This window comes from Pleurodeles waltl, chromosome 4_1, assembly GCF_031143425.1.
Source record: "Pleurodeles waltl isolate 20211129_DDA chromosome 4_1, aPleWal1.hap1.20221129, whole genome shotgun sequence".
Taxonomy (NCBI): Eukaryota; Metazoa; Chordata; class Amphibia; order Caudata; family Salamandridae; genus Pleurodeles; species Pleurodeles waltl.
The window spans coordinates 97,847,942-97,861,469 of record NC_090442.1 but is presented as its reverse complement, the minus strand read 5'-3'; the positions used below and the strand labels follow the sequence as shown (position 1 = coordinate 97,861,469).

At 39.7% G+C, this 13,528-nt stretch overlaps 1 protein-coding gene across 2 annotated transcripts; it reads right to left on the bottom strand.

Moving 5' to 3' along the window:
• Window positions 1-2,962: 2,962 nt before the first annotated feature.
• Window positions 2,963-4,895, bottom strand: LOC138288445 (olfactory receptor 5AP2-like). Of its 2 annotated transcripts, XM_069229997.1 has the most exons (2): window positions 4,868-4,895; window positions 2,963-3,885 (listed from the first exon to the last, which is right to left on the bottom strand). In XM_069229997.1, exons 1-2 carry the CDS (start codon window positions 4,893-4,895, stop codon window positions 2,963-2,965), a joined length of 951 nt encoding a protein of 316 aa, XP_069086098.1. The 2 variants fall into 2 exon arrangements, with proteins under 2 accessions (XP_069086098.1, XP_069086099.1); XM_069229998.1 differs by lacking the exon at window positions 4,868-4,895 and having other exon boundaries at window positions 2,963-3,895.
• Window positions 4,896-13,528: the final 8,633 nt, after the last annotated feature.

The following is a 13,528-nucleotide window of genomic DNA, read 5'->3' as shown; positions in this document are numbered from 1 at the left end:
TACAGAGAAAGCGTCCTACAATGTGGAATATTAATTGTGAATAATATTAAGTATAATGAGCTGATATCAATGTTAAGTCCTGAATTTTGCTGGTTGCAGATTTTAAATTTCCAACATGCGTACAGTTAATTGTTAAACTGTGCAACTGATAATTAGACACCAAGCTACACTTTGGTGATAGTGAGTTTTATAAACCTGCATAAAATAACATAACATTAACTTATATTCAAGTTTATAGCATAAATGCCCAACATGACACTATTGTCCTCTATGGGCACAACATCTTTCTATAGCAGAATGATGTTATTACAGATTAGAACAATTACTTTATTTTATTAATATATAAACTTGCCACTGTGTTTTTGTCAAATATAGACTTAAAAGAGGTAGTGCAAGAGTTTTGGCAATGTATTGTCATCAGCACTTAATTCTTCCCTTTCACTTAACTCCAAAAATGCTTTTAATTGCATCAAATGGGAATTCATGTGTAAATCATTTAAATGGTGTGGTGCTGGCACCTGTTTTATATATTTAATTGAATATTATATTCATTTCTAGGGCAAACGATTTTGTAAATATTACATTTGCCCCGTGTTTTATATTTAGTTAAAGAACAATAGAAGGTTGTCCTTTGTCTCCTTTATTATTGGTTCTCTGTCTTGATCCCTATTTAGAATGAATAAGATGTATCCCATTATTTACTGGTGTCAAATCTGATTCCAAAGAATTATCTGTGTTTGCAGATGATGCATTAATATATATGTTTAACCAATCCTTCTCATTGACTCCTCTTGAGATTAGATTAACATGGATTACAAAATCTTTGGGTATAAATTTAGAGCCTGATTTTGAATTTGACAGAGGGGTTACTCCGTCACCAAGGGGATGGATATATCATCAGCAAAATATAAACCCCTCCATCAAACGCTAAATGAGGCCCTTAATATAAAACTGAAGTATTACTATTAAATGTTTTCTTTACAAGTCATTATGTTCCAAAATACTACTTTTGTATGTGCTCCTTGTAAAATTAAATATCCTATTATTTGGTGTGCTACCACTCATAGGAAAACTACTGAGTTCAATATTACCTCCCTAAAAGATAAGCTGAATACTCTACAAGCTACTTGGTTTCCTTTGTATCTATTGTGACGGGTTGACAGGGTATTATTAAAAATGTGGTACCTCACATTTTTTTTCTTACTGCCTTCATTAGGCATTAAGATTCCATATTTCCTTTTTTAAGTAATTAGATACCATTTGTTTAAACTTTTTCTGAAATAATACACTCCCCTAGAGCATTGTAGAAGCTATAAAACCAAGGTCTGGAAGTGGTGCTAGGTTACCTGTTCTTAGATTACACCACATCCCATTCATTATTAAACATGCATGTGTATTAATGTTCAGTTATCCTATGTTTTGCTCTCAGTTATGGGTTCAGATGGGTTCAGATGTACAATTTCTTTCTGGATAAAGTTTCCTTTTCAGAATCTGTCCATATGCCTAAAGTGAATTTCCCAAGGATGTACTTGTGATTAAAATAATGTACAACACTGTTTCTAAATTACTCTTTTAAGATTATACTGCATTTTATTTCCTCATTACTATAGCATAACAATAAGAATACATCTTTTTTAGAACCACTGAAAATATAAAAGCATAAACTGGATTAATCAGGTTTGTCATGGTGTCTGTCTTTCACAGTTCTGATGCTTAAAACTAAATATATTTTACCAGATGAATTTGTTATAGATTACAACTGGTTGTCCAATTCCTTGGACAATTGTCAAAATGTAACAATTCCACTACAGGATAATTTTCATGAATTAATTTGAAGTCATACTGCTCCTAACGCTGCAACTATCTGAACATTTCTACATAAAACAATGTTACACAGATCTAAGTCAGCTTTGGCCTATATGGCAAAGTACTATGCAGCCAAGCTTTCACACATGCACTTGGACAATCATTTGGAAGACACTGTTCTATCCTTTAGGTCTAAAGCCATTAAACAATTGCAAGGTTTTCATTTAAAAACATTTTATTACTAATACACAGATTGCAAATGTTGACTCTTATCACTTCAACTAATGTTGGTCTTTTACAGAGAGACCTTGCACTTTAATACATATGTTATTTTACAGTTTAAATGTTTATCAATAGTAGAAAATTTGTAAATGTTTACTAATATTTAAGTTCATTACATTTAAGATAATAAAACATTTTCATGGTATACTGCTCCTACCAAGACTATATATCATATCAATGTTAATGATAGATATCTTTCTCACTATAACCTTTAAACAGATTACTGCATCATGGAAAGATTCTTGCACTTTATAGCTTTCAACTTGGTAGAATCATACATGATACACCCGTAGAATAACTAAACTTTCTGCTCAAAATATTAAATATAAGATTAAAACCTGATTACGACATTGGAGGTCAGGCAATACAAACCATTTTAGTACATAGATCACATGGCAACTTACATCATTATTTGTAAACCAATCAGTGTGTAATTAAATTTCACATCCTTAGCATGTGAATAAAGCTAGTAAAAGGCCCCTAGTTCTTTACGTACACTTCTTGAAGCATAATACAAGAGCATAACTGCATGTGATCATCCTCATACCTGTGTTCTATAATTGTACTATTTTTTAACTTGTCCATATGGAGGACTATTCAGTGACTATTTTGCATCATCATACATGGTAAAGGTTCAGATACTTTTAGAATACACACTTCCATGAAATGGATTAAAATGATGACAGATCAACATAGACACTTGCAAATGTCTTTCCATAACTGTTAAGCATATGAATTCACATATGTGGTAACTTGTTAGACTTTAATACACATTTGGCGCTATGTAGCCCATTAGCAATTACCGCAAATCAGGAATGTCAACATAAACCTTTGTGCAAAGTCCGAATGTGAATTTCCAATAAAGTAATTGTTGTCAAGAAGACATTCTATTTCTTACTTTTCTCAAGGCATCCTTGACTTCCTTGTTTCTCAAGCTGTAGATCAGAGGATTCAGCATGGGAATAATAATTGTGTAAAACACTGAGGCCACACGGTCCTGTTCCAAGGAGTACTTTGAGCTGGGTCTGACATACATAAATACAAGTGTTCCAAAAAATAAGGTGACACACATGAAGTGGGAAGAACATGTAGAAAACGCCCTCCATCTGCCTCCTGCTGAACTAATTTTTATGATGGCGTAAGCAATGCAGAGATAAGAAATTATAATGAAAACTAGAGAACTTACTATGAGACCGCCAGCAACAAAGACCAACATGACCACATTAAGTGAAGTGTCAGAGCAGGATAGCTTTAGCAGTGGTGGAATATCACAAAAGTAGTGGGTAACCATATTAGAGCCGCAGAAAATCAAGCTAGCGGTACAAAGTGTGTGAATCAGAGAGTTAATAGAGGCTGCCATGTAAACTCCAACTACTAGGTACATGCACCTTGCTTTGGTCATAATTGCTGCATAAAGTAATGGATTACATATAGCCACATACCGGTCATAAGCCATTAGTGCCAAAAGAAAAACCTCTGAACTCCCCATGGTGACAAAGAAAAACATTTGTGCTATACATCCAGAATGTGAAATTGTTTTCTTCTTTGACTGAATATTTACCAACATATTGGGTGTGACAACAGATGAGTAGCAAAGGTCAACAAAGGACAGGTTACAGAGCAGGAAGTACATGGGAGTGTGAAGATGAAGGGACATGCTGATCAGGGTCATTATACTGATGTTTCCTACTAAGGTGATTATATAGACAATAAGGAAGAACAAAAAAAGTGGGATCTGTAAACGTGGTTCTTCAGAGAGACCAAGGAGGATGAATTCCATCACTGAGGTCCTGTTTTCTCCAGTCATCTATTAGTTAAGTGCATTAAAGTAGTAGAGCATCAGAGATCCAAATAGAGGCAGAGTTTTTTCTCAGTGGTGGCACACAGGATGCATTTTTAAAATAGAAATATAATCAAATGAATGTTGCACTTACATAACTGTGTATCACAAGGTAAGGAAATACAGTATTTGGCCATGTTAATACGAACTCCTAAACTCTGGTTGAGAATATTTATGAAGTCACCAGTCCCATGAAGACCGCATAGATCTGTGTAGAAAAGTGACCCTTTTGGCATGATTACCCCCCTCATGCTTTCTGCCTGAGATTGATGCGGACTTGACTGAGAGTATGCTGGGATCCTGCTAACCAGGCCTCAGCATCAGTGCTCTTTCCCCAAAACTGTACCATTGCTCCCACAAGTGGCTCACCCTTGGCACACATCTAAGTCCCTTGTAAAAGGTACCCATGGTACCAAGGTCCTCTGGCCAGGGAAGGTCCACAAGGGCTGCAGCATGTATTATGCAACCCTGTGGACAGCTCACCAAGCACATTTACACTGACATTGGAACCTGTGTGTGTTGGTGGGGAGAAAAAGACAAAGTAAGCATGGCATCCCTCTGAGGGTGCCATGCCCACAAACCACTGTCTGTGACATAGATAAGTCAGTTAGAGCCCTAAGGCAGTGTACACTATACCCCAGATGAGGGTATAGCTGCATCAGCAATATGCCCCTTCAGAGTTTTAGTCCATTCTTGGACATTGTAAGAGCAGTGTGGCCATATAGAGCACATGGGCTGGGAGTTTGTCATTACAAACTCCACGGCTCCATGATGGCTTAACTGAAGTCTGGGAAGTTTAGAATCAAACCTCTCACCACCATAAACCTACATTGATGCCAGTGTTGAATTTAGTGAAAAATGTACCCACAGGGCATATTAGAGATGCCCCCTGTACTTTAGGCAAACTTCAAGTGCAGGACTGACCGGTCTGTGCCAGGCTGTCAATCCCAGACAAGTTTTTGATCATATGAGGTGAAAGCCTCTGTGCTCTCTATGGCCAGAAACAAAGCCTGCACTAGGTGGAGGTGTTTCACACCTCCCCCTGCAGAAACTGTATCACCTGGCAGTGAGCCACAAAGGCCCAAACTTCTTGTTACATTGCCCTAGGGCACTCCTGCTAGTGGAGATGCCCGCCACCCAGGCAAAGCCCGACTTTTGCTGCAAGTCCGGCAGGAAAATTAGGAAAAAAAGGAGGAGTGACCACTTCAGCTAGGACCACCCCTAAGGCATCCTGAGCTGAAATGACCCCCTCCTTGCAAAATCCTCCATCTTGGTTTGGAGGACAGGGAACGATAGGGTTAGGTCTGTGTCTCCCTCCCAAAAGGGAGTGAACACCAGAAGGGTGTAGTCACCCTCAAGGACAGTAGCCATTGGTTACTGCCCTCTGACCCCTGTAATGTTCCTAAAACCAGGATTTAAGGGGTCCCCTGATCCTAGCTCGTCAGCTTCCTGGTGACCTCAAGAGGACAGCATGAAGAAAGAAGAAGGATTGCTAAGCTGAGCCCCAGCAGAGAAGACCGAAGACACCAACTGCTTTAGGCCCAGCCCTACCTGTTTGTCTCCAGCTTCTGAAGCCCCTGATACAAGAAGTCGACACATCCTGCAGGACCAGCAACCTCTTAAAAGCCTCAAGAGGACTGCCTTCACACCAGAGGATTAAGATCTCCCATTGACAGTGACCATGTCCGGATGAAACTCCAACAAAGGACTACGGAGCCACCCCGGATCTGCAAGTCCTACCCACTCTGCACCTGACACCCATGGCCCTTGTCCAGGTGGCCCAACAGACTAGAGCTGGTCCCCAGGTGATTCTGACCTAGCGTCCAACTGGGTTGACCCCTCATAACCCCCACAACAATGCCTGCAGAATAAATCCAGAGGACCCTCCCCCGCCTGTGAAGAATCTGGACAAAGATATCAGCCACCAAAAGGTACCAAGCCCCCGCAGCCCCTGGCCTTACGGAACCTGAAATCTGGTGCAGCAGTGTGCAACAGGAGACCCTCCTCACTGTGCAGCCTGTGGTTTCTCCGAAATGACCCCAAGGACTCAGCCTGCAGCCTACTTGTGACCTCAGGGGTCCTCATATTGGAACGGATTGGAAGCCTGATGCTAAGTTTGCACCTTGCCCCTGATCCACTGAGGGTGTGTGTTTGGTGCTGACCTGCGCCCCCCCTGGTGCTCTCCTAAACCCCCAGGCTTGCCCTCCAAAGTACCCTCCGAAGCTGCAGGTAATTACCTGCAAGCAGGCCTGATTCCCAGTGTCCCCCAGTCTCCATAGGAGTCCAATTTAAATCTTACAGCAACTTTGACCTCTGCACCCGACCGACCCCATGTTGATGGTGGTGGGTGTTTGGAGTTAACTTGAACTCCAATCTGTGGACATCCTAACTCCTGGAGACTGGAACTGTAAGTCTTGTACTTACATTGAAACTGTGCTACCTTTTCTTCCACCATAACTGTCTTAGAAAAATGCACTGCCAACTTTTTTAAACAGATATTTGCTATTTTATTAAAAACAGTTTAACTTGCCAAATTGAAAGAAAGTGGTGTTTATACATATGCTTGCTACTTACTTGCAAATGTACTTACCTGCAAACTAAATCTTGTGGTTCTAGAAATAAAGTAACAAAATATATATTTACCACATAAAAACAATTGGCCTGGAATTAGTAATTGAGGGGCATATTTATACTCTGTTTGCGCCGAATGTGCGTAACAAATTCTGACGCACATTCGGCGCAAACCCTGCCCCAAATTTATACTTTGACGTCTGACCCCGCGGACGTCAAAATTCCACCATGTGTGTAATTTTTTGGAAGCGGGAAACTGCCTTGCATTAATGATATGCAAGGTAGGCGTTCCCTTCCAAAAAACGACTTTAAGGCCCTTGCGCCTTATTTATACCCCAGCGTCATTTTGACGCACAGGAGGGGGTGGGCCATAAAAAATGGCGCACAGTCTGTTGTGCACCTTTTTTTAATGCCTGGGTCAGGGCAGGCGTAAAGGGATCTGTGGGCTCTGAAGGAGCCCAGAGGTGCCCTCTCCTTCCCCCAGAGACACCCCCTGCCACCCTCGCCCACCCCTGGAGGACACCCATGGATGGGGGGACCCATCCCAGGGAAGTAAAGGTAAGTTCAGGTAAGTAGTTTTTAACTTTTTTTTTAAGTGGCATAGGGGGGCCCATTTTGGCCCCCCCTACATGCCACTATGCCCAATGACCATGCCCAGGGGACAAAAGTCCCCCTGGACATGGCCTTTGGGCAAGGGAGCATGACTCCTGTCTTTGCTAAGACAGGAGTCATGTCAATGTTGGTTGTGCATAAAAAAAAAAATTACAAGTCCGGTTTGAGGCCTGATTTTTGCCTCAGACCTAACTTGCACCATTTTTTGACGCACAACCCCCATTTTCCCATACGCCGGCGCTGCCTGGTGTGAGTCATTTTTTTTTACTCAGACCAGTCTGCAGTGCTGGCTAACATCATTCCATAATAAGGCGCCTGCATGGTGCGTTGGAATGGCGTTGGCCACTGTGAAATGTTTGACGCACAACTGCGTTGGCGCAGTTGTGCGTCAAAAAGTATAAATATGGCCCTGAATGTTTGCTTCATTTATTGCTTCTGTGTGTACAACACATGTTTTGCACTACCCTCTGATGAACCTAACTGCTCGACCTCACTACCCCAAAAGTGAGCATTAGTATTATCTCATTAGACTCTAAGTCACTGCGGAACCCCTAGACTCTGTGCACAATGTATCTCAGTTTGATATAGTATATACAGAGACAGCGTCCTACAATGTGAACATTAATTATGAATAATATTAAGTATAATGAGCTGTTATCAATGTTAAATCCTGAATTTTGCTGGTTGCAGATTTTAAATTTTCAACATGCGTACAGTTAATTGTTAAACTGTGCAACTGATAATTAGACACCAATCTACTCTTTGGTGATAGTGAGCTTTATAAACTTGCATAAAATAACATAACATTAACTTATATTCAAGTTTATAGCATAAAGGCCCAGCATGACATTATTGTCCTCTATGGGCACAACATCTTTCTATAGCAGTATGATGTTATTACAGATTAGAAAAATTACTTTATTTTATTAATATATAAACTTGCCACTGTGTTTTTGTCAAATATAGATTTAAAAGAGGTAGTGCAAGTGTTGGCAATGTATTGTCATCAGCACTCAATTCTTCCCTTTCACTTAACTCCAAAAAGGCTTTTAATTGCATCAAATGGGAATTCATGTGTAAATCATTTAAATGGTGTGGTGTTGGCTCCTGTTTTATATCTTTAATTGAATATTATATTCATTTCTATGGCAAATGATTTTGTAAATATTACACTTGCCCGTTGTTTTATATTTAGTCAAAGAGCAATAGAAGGTTGTCCTTTGTCTCCTTTATTATTGGTTCTCTGTCTTGATCCTTATTTAGAATGAATAAGATGTATCCCATTATTTACTGGTGTCAAATATGATTCCATAGAATTATCTGTGTTTGCAGATGATGCATTAATATATATGTTTAACCAATCCTTCTCATTGACTCCTTTTGAGATTAGGTTAACATGGATTACAAAATCTTTGGGTATACATTTAGAGCCTGATTTTGAATTTGACAGAGGGGTTACTCCGTCACAAAGGGGATGGATATCCCATCAGCAAAATACAAATCCCATTATATCCTATGGGATTTATATTTTGGCGGACGGGATATCTGCCACTGTTGTGGCGGAGTAACCCCTCCATCAAATGCTAAAGGAGGCCCTTAATATAAAACTGAAGTATTACTATTAAAAGTTTTATTTACAAGTCATTATGTTCCAAAATACTACTTTTGTATGTGCTCCTTGTAAAATTAAATATCCTATTATTTGGTGCTACCACTCATAGGAAAACTACTGAGTTCAATATTACCTCCCTAAAAGATAAGCTGAATACTCTACACGCTACTTGGTTTCCTTTGTATCTTTTGTGGCAGGGTTGACAGGGTATTAATAAAAATGTGGTACCTCATATTTTTTTTCTTAGTACCTTCCTTACGCTTTAAGATTCCATATTCCCTTTTTTAAGAAATTAGATACCATTTGTTTAAACTTTTTCTGAAATAATACACTCCCCTAGAGCATTGTAGAAGCTTAAAAACCAAGGTCTGGAAGTGGTGCTAGGTTCCCAGTTCTTAGATTACACCACATCCCATTCATTATTAAACATGCATGTGTATTAATGTTCAGTTATCCTATGTTTTGCTCTCAGTTATGGGTTCAGATGGGTTCAGATGTACAATTTCTTTCTGGATAAAGTTTCCTTTTAAGAATCTGTCCATATGCCTAAAGTGGATTTCCCAAGGATGTGCTTGTGATTAAAATAATTTACAACACTGTTTCTAAATTACTCTTTTAAGATTATACTGCATTTTATTTCCTCATTACTATAGCATAACAATAAGAATACATATTTTTTAGAACCACTGAAAATATAAAGGCATATACTGGATTAATCAGGTTTGTCATGGTGTCTGTCTTTCACATTTCTGATGCTTAAAACTAAATATATTTTACCAGATGAATTTGTTATAGATTACAACTGGTTGTCCAATTCCTTGGACAATTGTCAAAATGTAACAATTCCACTACAGGATAATTTTCATGAATTAATTTGCAGTCATACTGCTCCTAACGCTGCAACTATCTGAACATTTCTACATAAAACAATGTTACCCAGATCTAAGTCAGCTTTGGCCTATATGGCAAAGTACTATGCAGCCAAGCTTTCACACATGCACTTGGACAATCATTTGGAAGACACTGTTCTATCCTTTAGGTCTAAAGCCATTAAACAATTGCAAGGTTTTCATTTAAAATCATTTTATTACTAATACACAGATTGTAAATGTTGACTCTTATCATTTCAACTTATGTTGGTCTTTTACAGAGAGACCTTGCACTTTAATACATATGTTATTTTACAGTTTAAATGTTTATCAATAGTAGAAAATTAGTAAATGTTTACTAATATTTAAGTTCATTACATTTAAGATAATAAAACATTTTCATGGTATACTGCTCCCACCGATGTTAATGATAGATATCTTTCTCGCTATAACCTTTAGACAGATTACTGCATCATGGAAAGATTCTTGCACTTTATAGCTTTCAACTTGGTAGAATCATACATGGGACACCCGTAGAATAACTAAACATGATGCATTGTGTGTTGTACAGTCTAAATAACATTCAGCTATTTAACAAATGTAGCTGGGAACATTTTAAGATTTGAATTACAGTTGCTCAGAAGAAAACATTTCACATTTCGTCCTGAATGAGAATGATAAGGCCTGGGTTCATGCAGTCAGAAGTATGTCAGCAGAATACTCCTTGACAGCTGTGAAATATGGCATAGTTCTCGTTACTGGCATTTGTTTACCTGTGAGACTGGAACTGCAGTAAAAGGTGTCACACAAATGATAGCCATAGCCCAGCAAGAAAGTGTTGCTGCCACCCTGAGTCCATTATCATTAGCTTTACAGAAGCTAATCGTAATGTAATTAAGAAAGGAAGTTTGATTTATATACACAGTGAACCTACTAATAGGCATTTTAAGGAATTCATTAAATATAAATTGGCGGGTTGATACATTTTAGAATTGGGGTTTGAACATGAAAAATAATACTCATTGAATTAATTCTGCAATTGAATGGCGGTACTGATCAAAGTAACCTGACATTTTTCACTTTTTGATGTTTACAATTAGACAATGGGCTATGCATGTGCTTTTAGAATGTCAAAAGAAAAAACACCCATAGATCCCTATCGAAAACATTCCTAAGTACTCTAGGGGACAGATTTAAGAGCCCCTTGTGCCATAATAACCCCACATAAGCGTTTTGTTTTAATGCTAATATGGAAATATTATGGCAAAACACCGCACCAGATTTACAAAGTGGTGCAGCGCATGCATTGCGCCACTTTGTCACCTCTTGCACAACATTAGGCCTGTGTGAGGCATAATTTATGCAAGGGGGGCTTTCCTCCATTAGGGTGGCAGAAAAAAGGGCGCAAAGAAATCGAAAAGATTTCTTTGCATCATTATGTTCAGCATTTTTAATGCCTGCTCAGAGCAGCCATTAAAAGGGGGCACATAATTATTTATAATGGGCCCCTATGTACTGTTCAGGGTTAGCACCAAATTGTGGCGCTAACCATGAACAGTACATCAATAGCGTAAAAAATTCTAACGCTATTGCCTCCTACCCTGCGCCATGGTGTGCCGTATTTTAAATACAGCTCACATATGGTGATGGTAGGGGGGATACTAAGGGGCGCAAGAAAGTGGTGATGCACTGGGTGCAGCACAACTTTTCTTAAATCTGCCCCTAGATATTTTACAGTTTTAAGTAGATAGACAAGGAGCAATGTGCAGTTGCCACTTTAGATGGGTTGCATTTTAGGAGTACAAGGACAGTTTGAAGTGGGGAGTCGACAAATTAACTGGGAGGTCCGAGCCGGAGCTGAGCCAAAGATCTGGCTCAGCTCTTAGAGACCATGCACAAGCCAAGCCCTGAAAATATTTACTATGTAAATTATAGAAACAAAATCACACAAAATATGATAAAGTTTCTTAAAACTTAAAAAGATGTCATTTGTTAACTTCTGGAAGATATGACATTCATGCACCACATTATAGCACTGCACTACGAAGTGCTTATTGAAAGTGATTCAATTGTTTTTAATCAAGAACATTTAGTGAACAGGCAAGGCAGTTGTCATTTGACCAACTGCACATGGCCCAGACTATTATGAAGCAAAATTAAAGTGTAATTTAGCAAACACAATACATTTTTATATAACTGGTAACATGCATATTTGAAAGTGTTTTCATATGTGATAATGAAGAAAAGGAATTTGGGTGAAAATATTTGCCTAAGATCGCTCAATTTAAACAGAGGTTGGTGTGATTTATCCAGGTTTTCAGGTTTCACTTTGTTCAAATCAGCCAGTAAATGGGTTTCTATTTGTATTTCCTTATGTTAAGGCTTTTTTTGTACCTCAGTACATTTTTCTGCAGTTTATATACAGTGTGAACTCAACCTGAAGGCGCTGGAGCACATTACATGAGGGCCAGTTATATTACTCAAGGTCATATTCCTTGTTTATAGGCATGGGGAGATTAAGTGATTTGCTCAGAATCACATGATATTGACCCACCGCGGAGGTTTAAACCTGGTTTCCAGTTCAGAGTCAGCAGGTGTGACCATAATGTCCCATCCAGCGTAGAGGGAGGATGGCAGGAAGAAGCCACATGAACGCTCTGCTTTTCACAGGACCTCAAACTGAGCCAGAGCTCAGAATCAAGCCTGGCTTGAAGCTTTAGTGGCTCACTCACCTCTAATCTTTACTTTCATTAAGGGGTGGACACCAAACTGCTCTGCAGCGGAATTTGTGGAGTTTTGCCACTCTACACTCCGCTTGGAGCACTGAGCTTTGCAAAAACTCTGGCAACCGCTGTACACTGGAGTTTAGCAGGGCTCGCCCCTGGAAAAGACCACTATACCTCTACCAACAGGCTGCCACCAAGAATTTTAGTAGCCCCAGGTTGGTGGAATAAACTATTAGATGTGTATTTTCCTGCTGGCACTGATAGGTGAATGAAGCCAAAATGAAATGACAATGATTGGTGTGCGCCCACGAGGGTATGTAAACAGCACGTCTGAACTGAATAGTTCAGCCAGGTATGGGTTGAGTCATGTCTTGAATACAGGGGGGCCCACCAACATTTGCCAATGCTTTGAAAGCACTGCTCATGGCTCATGGTAAGCAGTAAAGCGTACAACCCATATTTATTAATATATGGCTACTGAATCTGTCTTAGAGTATAATATTGCATTTAATTCAGTGTTTTAAAGAGCAGTGGCCTGGTATGGTAATGGCCAGTACCCCTCACGCAGGCATACAGCCGGGCTGTGGAAGTCCTGGGGAAAACTGACACAGGTTCTGTTTTTGCAGGCCTCAGAAGGAGACAGTGAGAGTGTGCTGACAACCTGGTGGGATTGTAGTTGAGCTTGTGTGCTCCTCCCCTCGATCCCCATGCATCATGAATCCTAGGTGCAGCGCAGGCCTGAATGGGTTGCCGCTGACAGTTTAAACTTGATCATCCCAATTGCTATGCTGAGCCCTCTGATGCCGCTATAAGGGCTGTTGTAGCACTCCCCGAACTGAAGTCCCACTCCACTTCTATGGAGACCAAGCAGTTCATTGAGGTACTGAGCAAACTGGGCTCTGCAGCCAAGCTGCAGCATAGCATGTCCAAGGTGCTACAGAGCTCAGTGTTGCTGGTGAGTGCACTCCTCCCAGAATTGCCCATGAGCTTCAGCATACCAATAGAGTAATTAACTTATTATGGGTGCTTTGAAATGGACACCCAGTTGTCTTGCATTTATCATGAGCTGCTCCCCTAAAAAACAAACACTGCTATTGATCCTGATTTGCCCCTATCAGTCACCTTATCTTGTCCTTTGACTGTCCACTTGCACTGTGTATGAAATGTATCCACACAAACTCTTGACCAGTGTAAGATATGAATGCTCTTG

Excerpts from the sequence above, each read along its gene's own strand:
- LOC138288445 (XM_069229997.1), bottom strand. The coding sequence starts at position 4,895 with ATGATCAAAAACTTGTCTGGGATTGACA. Across the intron at positions 3,886-4,867 it reads AAACTTGTCTGGGATTGACA|AAAACAGGACCTCAGTGATG; the intron begins GCCTGGCACAGA and ends AGATGACTGGAG.